Source organism: Semicossyphus pulcher, unplaced genomic scaffold (assembly GCF_022749685.1).
Source record: "Semicossyphus pulcher isolate SPU_LCO1_2020_fin unplaced genomic scaffold, fSemPul1.0.p SCAF_9, whole genome shotgun sequence".
NCBI classification, from domain to species: domain Eukaryota; kingdom Metazoa; phylum Chordata; class Actinopteri; order Labriformes; family Labridae; genus Semicossyphus; species Semicossyphus pulcher.
The window spans coordinates 18,964,111-18,971,212 of NW_027211770.1; the positions used below are offsets into that span (position 1 = coordinate 18,964,111).

At 39.0% G+C, this 7,102-nt stretch overlaps 2 protein-coding genes across 2 annotated transcripts; one reads left to right on the plus strand and one right to left on the minus strand.

Annotated features, from left to right (window-relative positions):
- Nucleotides 1-54: 54 nt before the first annotated feature.
- On the minus strand, nucleotides 55-970 carry LOC138584478 (C-reactive protein-like). Its single transcript, XM_069656725.1, has 3 exons — nucleotides 913-970; nucleotides 653-755; nucleotides 55-565 (listed from the first exon to the last, which is right to left on the minus strand). The coding sequence occupies exons 1-3, from the start codon at nucleotides 968-970 to the stop codon at nucleotides 55-57; spliced, it is 672 nt and encodes a 223-aa protein (XP_069512826.1).
- A 1,130-nt stretch (nucleotides 971-2,100) lies between these two features.
- LOC138583941 (26S proteasome non-ATPase regulatory subunit 4-like) lies at nucleotides 2,101-6,947 on the plus strand. The gene is made up of 10 exons (XM_069656013.1): nucleotides 2,101-2,146; nucleotides 3,230-3,370; nucleotides 3,457-3,571; nucleotides 3,954-4,040; nucleotides 4,552-4,620; nucleotides 4,702-4,917; nucleotides 5,174-5,282; nucleotides 5,403-5,540; nucleotides 6,191-6,246; nucleotides 6,342-6,947. The coding sequence occupies exons 1-10, from the start codon at nucleotides 2,121-2,123 to the stop codon at nucleotides 6,510-6,512; spliced, it is 1,128 nt and encodes a 375-aa protein (XP_069512114.1). The 5' UTR covers nucleotides 2,101-2,120; the 3' UTR covers nucleotides 6,513-6,947.
- Nucleotides 6,948-7,102: the final 155 nt, after the last annotated feature.

Consider the following 7,102-nt stretch of genomic DNA (forward strand, 5'->3'; position numbering starts at 1 on the left):
TGAATGTTCCAATAAATGCAGTGATAACAGATTTATTCACTGTTTTACATCATGTTACATAACTTTCGACTCCTCTTCCATCAAAACCTTCCCTGTGACTTCAAACTCCAGAGCCCTCCAGTTGAACACGTTGCCTGGAGTGAACTGAGTGTCGTCCACATAGCGATGGATCTCAGCGCTGGAGAGGACGTAGTCCCACATGTGGACTTTAGTAATCATACCAAGGAAAGACTGATTTGAATCGAAACCTCCACCATAGGAGTCTTGCTCTTGACCCAGGATAGAGATAGGTGCTCCAGTCATAGGACCAGACTTAATGAACCTCTTGATGGTGGGCTTGCCGTCCACCCACAGCTGACCCAGGCCGTTGTCAGAGCTCCAGGTGGCGCACATAGAGTGCCAGGTGTTGGGTGAAAATGACAGCGACAGGAAGTCTGTGCCCCCGTCCATAGCATGCATCCTGATGACGTCTTCTGAATTGATCTTGAAGAGGACGAAGCTATTGCTGAACGAAGGAGTAGCCAAAGAGAAGAGTCCGTAGTTCCTGGAGAGATCTGTGATGAATCTGAACAGACGTGCCAGCTGTTAGAAACTGTGACAAGCATTGTTCAACCATGAGAGCGGTTTACTGGTGACACTAGCCGTTAGTTACCTCAGACAGACGGTCACAGAGTTGAACTCGGTCTTTGAGGTCACAAGTTTAATATGATCTGTGCTGCTCTCTCTGGGGAACACAAACACTTTACCCGTCAGATCTGCACAGGAAGGAAATCAAAGCAACCAAGTTAATCACTGGAGGTGAGTGACCAAGAATACTGACAAGATTGACTTTGCTTGAAACAAATATAAGTATCTGCTTTATCTACCAGGTGCTTGTCTGTAAACACAAGCTGGTGCACAAAGGTTACATACCTTGGGGTGTTGCGCAACATGTTGCAAACATCACCATCAAAAGTACGAGTTTCTCCATCTGATATTTAAAAAGGTCAACATGTTATTGTCCACAAAAATAGACATTTTTGTTTGGCTGCAATCTTACTCATACAGTCACTTCTGAGAAAATATACTTTCACAAGACCAGATAAGATTCAATTATATTTTCATTGCACAGAATACTAGTACTTACACAACAAAAATCTGATTAAGCATCTAACGCTGAGGTGCAAAAACCAGGAAAGGTATGATAAATATAAGGAGTAAGGGACAGATAGGAATTTACAAAGGTATGTGGTAGAAATGAGCAGAATGTGCAGCCTGTGTGTAAACTAGTTTTTATTATTTAGGTCAAATTACACGTTAGCAATAGTGATGTATCATATAGGATCAGACTGTAATAGCAAAAGACTCATTCTGAAATTGAATTGTAGTAAATCTTAGGTTTGAGATGTACAGAGTATGGTTTACCTTGTAGCCTGTGTCAGCTTCTCGTGGGTAGCAGAAAATTTCAGGTTGTCTGACCTGCTTTTATTTCAGAGACAAATGTTTGATCTGCTTTCATCACAGAGGACTGTGGACTATTTCACAACTCACAAATCAAACAAGGGGGTAACCTGCTGTTGCATGGGACGCTTTTTGGGTCTGAAGGGGCACACTATATTCCATTGGTCTCTTTGCATCATTAATGTTTGCCCTAATAGAGGCAAACACCTGTCCTAGCATTATGTACACATAGGTGCATATTTGTGTCTTGTCCTGTACTATTTGAAAGTACCTCATTTTCAAGTGTCCTATTATTCTTATTAAACATATTTACACTGTTGTGAAATATCTGTTCTGACTTCCACATCCACCCCCCAGGACCCCAAGTGTTTCACATTTTTGTTTCTGACCTCATATGAGCCTGTCCATGTCACAAGTTTACTACACAAAATGCATCTATGCATACAAGTATATGACCCCACAGAGCAGGTAAAGTAGTGGCTAATGATATTATAGTCTTAATGTATGAGCGTGAATTTACCCAACCCTTTGAAGCTCACTGAAACCCACAAGTAAAAATTAATAATCAAATATTTAGTCATTAAATTGTGCGGAAGTCGTTTGAAATGTTTTGGTTTTTAAACAAACAACATTACCCATAACCCCTCATGTTGATGACGTAGTAAACCTGAGACATCAAGATGGTGCTTGAAAGTACTATGGTCTGGTAAGGAAATAGAAATATGTTTTAATTTAAAACTGAAAAGGCTTATTTAAACATAATAGCTATAAATTGATTGACCTAAATGCCGTCTTTTGAAGTCGTTGGCAGATACATTTGTCCACGTTTAACTGTAATGTTTTAGAGTGAGGATGCCCGAGCTATTCCCTGAGTCACTCCATAACCTCCCGTTAGCACGACAGAGCTCCCTGCACAGCTAAACAATGACTTTTAAAGTCAAACTTTGGTCATTTAACACGTTATATGTTAATTAACTCAAATTAATGTATTGTCCCTGCCTAACCTTCTTATAACTAAACCGTAAATTTGAGATTGCACCTCAGGTTTAATTAAAAATGCCTTTGTTTGACGCGTTAGCTTAAGCTAGCTAACAAACCCACTGTCATATAAAAACATGCGACTAAATGGATCTTTTGTTACGTTTGTTGACACCAGCCTTTAAAAACAGCTAACATGTTATTCAGTTTTAACAAATAGACGCTGTGTTTCAATTTTAGCCTTTGTAGAGAGTACACAATGTGAAAAACCCTTTAAAGGTAACGTTAGCAGTACTTCATGGCTATTCATTGTACTTGTTTATATTACGTTACATGTGTTTACTGGTGCTATCAGTGAAACAATTATATTCAAAAATGTCTAACATGTTCATATTATTTGTTTACCATTTTGCTTATACAATGTTTACAACGTCCAAAGTGATTATTCATGTTGCTTTTGTCATCCAAGCAACAGTCCCAAGACCCTTAAATATTAGATTAAACATAAAACACTGTGAACAAAGTGAAGCAGCAAATCCTCACTTTGAAAATGCTTAAATGTATATATTTGGTATTTCTACTTCTTATATTATTCTGGCCATTAGTCATTTGCCCAATGTGTGAGCAATTCTCTGTAGGATTTGCAATTGCATCAGTGTCCAGACCTTTTCTATTTACAGTACTTTAAAGTTTTACATACATATTGTCATACTGTGATATTTGCCTATTGCATCAATGTTTGGTCAATATGTGATAATTCACATTTGTGCTTAAACTAGTAATTTTTACCTTTACTCTTCTTCTTCATAAGTGTGGACAACAGTGAGTACATGCGAAATGGAGACTTTCTGCCCACCAGGCTGCAGGCACAGCAAGACGCAGTTAATATTGTTTGTCACTCCAAGACCCGCAGCAACCCTGAAAACAATGTGGGCCTCATCACCATGGCAAAGTAAGAGGCAGAGGCTTTAATGTGGGGGAACTGACATTTATAATTGGTTACTATAATAATAATACTCATCTTTTGACCCTACGCAGCAACTGTGAAGTACTGACCACACTGACTCCAGACACGGGCAGGATACTGTCAAAGCTGCATGCTGTGCAGCCTCGTGGAAACATAAGCTTCTGCACGGGCATCAGGGTGGCACATGTGAGTTTGTGACTTAATTTACACAGCTAGCCATCACCTGCTCCTCTTACAGGGAGCCAATAGAGAAGCTGAACAATGTTTTTTTGAATTTAGGGAACATTGGGAGGTCTTTTTTCAAAACAAGGTCAAACGTAAGGTTTAACCCATCACTGAGTGCTCTTCAAGTATACAGTGTGAACACAGGGCAAGTAGTTTTACAATTGGGATAAAAAGAAGCCTTCTGCCTTTTTCCCTTAACTTGTCATTGAAAGAAAAGCACAGGTGACATGCTTTTACATGCCCTATTATCTTTTGTTGAAAAGATCTATCATCCTATTTGTCACATAAATGTTTTTTGTAAGTTTATGTTTTATTTTTTTAATTTGCTGTTTTTTCTCTGTAGTTGGCGTTAAAGCACAGACAGGGCAAAAACCACAAGATGCGCATTATTGCATTTGTTGGCAGCCCAGTGGAGGACAACGAGAAAGAGGTGAGTAAAGTTGATTTGTGTGATTTGCATGATATTATCTATTACCAAAGGAATACTAGATATGTGCAATGAAGAAGCAGAGAGCAGACATATATACGATTGTCTTTGGATGGGATGTCATACATATTCTTGGAGAAGTTTTCTGTTCACCAAACTCTAAAATAATCATTGTAGTAGACGGTTATACTGAGTGCCCTTTGAACACGAACCTGTTCACACCAAAGCAGTATTAACACATTTTTTTTTACACTTTTTTTATCTAAAGAATTGACCATTTATACCATAAACCAACACGAGTATTTTCTCTCAGTTACAAAATAATTGACAAACTCAACAGCAAAAATCAACAACAGTAGAGAAACAAGTCATGTGAAGAAGTAAAGAGCAGAAAATCTACTTAGGAACATGAAAAGATTTAAGAGCTCTTCTAGGTTTACTCATTGATTGCACTAAAATATCTGTCCCTGAAATTGCTTTTGTGTAAGCTGAAGTATTTTCTTATATTTTGTAGCTGGTCAAAATGGCAAAGCGCCTAAAGAAGGAAAAGGTCAGCGTGGATGTCATTAACTTTGGAGAGGAGGTAATTCTTCATCAAAGTCACACACATCTAATGTGCTATTCTGGTTTATGTACTCACCCTTGGTGCTCCTCGCCCCTGCAGGAGATGAACACTGAAAAACTGACTGCCTTCATCAACACACTGAATGGCAAAGAGGGCGCAGGCTCCCACCTGGTCACAGTGCCTCCGGGCCCCAGTCTGGCTGATGCTCTGCTGTCCTCGCCTATCCTGGCCGGAGAGGGAGGTGCAGTGTTGGGTCTTGGTGCCAGCGACTTTGAGTTTGGAGTAGATCCCAGCGCTGATCCAGAGCTGGCTTTGGTAAGAGACGCAGGGACAGATGCTGCAATAGATCACTGAAATATGTATAGTTTGTATTATTTGATAAAATCACAACTTTTCTTTTGGTTCTAACGTTTTCACCAATGTTGCTGTTTTAGTCAAAACTACCTTTTATACCTCATTTGTCTTTTTTATTCCTTCTTATTTGTTTATTGTCGTAGCATCACTGCTTGCTGTATTTAGAGTAACGCAGACCTGTTATTCCATATGATTGCTTTGTTCCTCTCCTCTCTAGGCTCTGCGTGTGTCAATGGAGGAGCAGAGACAACGACAGGAAGATGAAGCTCGCAGGGCTGCTGTTGCATCGGCTGCAGAAGCTGGCGTTTCTTCTCCTGCTGCAGATGGTGAGAAAATTATCCACAGACTTAATTTGCTATCATAGATGCCAATTTCGGCATATCTTCAGTAGATTGCCAAACTGAGTGTGTTCACACTGCATATATTTTTGTCTCTGTCTGTTGCAGAGTCGGAGGAAGCCCTGTTGAAGATGTCTGTCCCCCACACAGACTCATCCACACCTGCTCTACCAGACTTCAGCCGCATGACTGAGGATGAACAGATCGCCTATGCTCTGCAGATGTCCATGCAGGGAGCTGGAGCAGGTTCAATGTTGATTTAGAATTTTCCTGACCAGAGATATGATAACCTGTCTTACAAGCTGAGATCCAGGTTGCATCACATCAGTTATATTAAATTCATAGTAGAATTAATTCACAGCAAGATCTTCACACTTAACAGTACATCTTGCTTTCAATAAGCAAGTGATATAGTCCATTTTATACTTATCATTACTACATAACACACTACATTTTTTACTTTGTTGGCCTGAGGTTCAAGGCATGTTAAAGGAAGCAGAAGAACCCATTTCCGTTGCTTCAACTAATGAGTATCTGCCTTGTATCACTGTATCATTATTTGTTCACTTGTTAATATCTGGCTACTTTAGATAGTGATTAACTGGAGATGCTGATGTTGATGTTATCAGTTAGTTTGTATTGGCACTCTAATGTAATTCATTATGCCAGTTGGAGACTGAAGCCTGAAAAATAATTCCCACACATCCTATGTGTGAACTACATAACAGTTTGTGAGAGCACTCATTACTAGTCTGTGATCTGTATTTACAGCGTATTCTATATTCACTGAATTGTAGCATGAGAATTTAAATGTTGTATTTTTTTGTTGCATGAAATAACAAACTTAAATTTTGCACTACTTAAATGTTTTTGTCCACATATGTTTATTCCTCAAGAATTTGGTGCTGAGGATATGGACACAGGAGCTGACATAGACTCCAGTAAGGTGAAGGTAAACAAGCCTTTATTAGTTACCATTTTTCTTTTTCATCAGATTGAAGAGTGCTTGGTAAAAATGACTTACAACATGCCACGTTTTGCACCCAGGACGAAGAGGACTACGATGTTATGCAGGATCCAGAGTTCCTTCAGAGCGTCCTAGAAAACCTTCCTGGGGTCGACCCCAACAATGAGGCCATCCGTAACGCCATGGGCTCTCTGGCTTCCCAGACAGGCTCCAAACCCGACCCCAAGAAGGATGAGGAGAAAAAGAAATGAACATCCAAAGAGAGGAACTTAATATATGATAAATAAAAAAAGACCTGAGAATTGCACTGCATGTGTTATTCAAAGTAAGGTTTTCACTTTCCTCAGTACAGGAACCTTTTGCTCATCTTTTTGTTTATGTAGTTGTGTAAACTGTAAACAATTTCAGTCTTTTTCAATTCTAGGTTAAGGTGTGTTCCAATTTCTTTTTTTTTTGTGTGTCAAGCAGATATGCTTACTTTTGAAATCTTTTGTAATATAACTACTCAGTAACATGGGCAGATTTCCTCAATAAATTTACAGAATACAAGGTGGTATTACATCTGAGGCTTGGAATTTATTGACTTTGGTTTAGCAGCAAAATGTTGAATTTTTTTGTATTTTAAATTGACATGCTTTCACTTGTATAGTGTCAAATCCAGTGCTCATTAAACGGGCACTGAAGGATGGTTGTTTAATTTTTATTACTTATTACTGGATGTTATATTATGCAGAACATAAATAAGAGACCAATAATATATGCAAGTGAACAAGAGAGGCTTACGTCACTGACAGTGCTATACATTTTTCCCATTATGAATTTGAAAAGTTGCCTCAGCGTT

What these genes read in the sequence shown, in the direction of transcription:
- LOC138584478 (XM_069656725.1), bottom strand. Translation starts at nt 970, where the DNA reads ATGGAGAAACTCGTACTTTTGATGGTGATGTTTGCAACATGTTGCGCA. An exon ending in ATGTTGCGCAACACCCCAAG is followed by an intron (nt 756 to 912) that starts GTATGTAACCTT and finishes CTTCCTGTGCAG; the next exon opens with ATCTGACGGGTAAAGTGTTT. An exon ending in TCTGTGACCGTCTGTCTGAG is followed by an intron (nt 566 to 652) that starts GTAACTAACGGC and finishes ACGTCTGTTCAG; the next exon opens with ATTCATCACAGATCTCTCCA.
- LOC138583941 (XM_069656013.1), top strand. Translation starts at nt 2,121, where the DNA reads ATGGTGCTTGAAAGTACTATGGTCTG. An exon ending in TTCTTCTCCTGCTGCAGATG is followed by an intron (nt 5,283 to 5,402) that starts GTGAGAAAATTA and finishes TGTCTGTTGCAG; the next exon opens with AGTCGGAGGAAGCCCTGTTG. An exon ending in CATGCAGGGAGCTGGAGCAG is followed by an intron (nt 5,541 to 6,190) that starts GTTCAATGTTGA and finishes TTATTCCTCAAG; the next exon opens with AATTTGGTGCTGAGGATATG.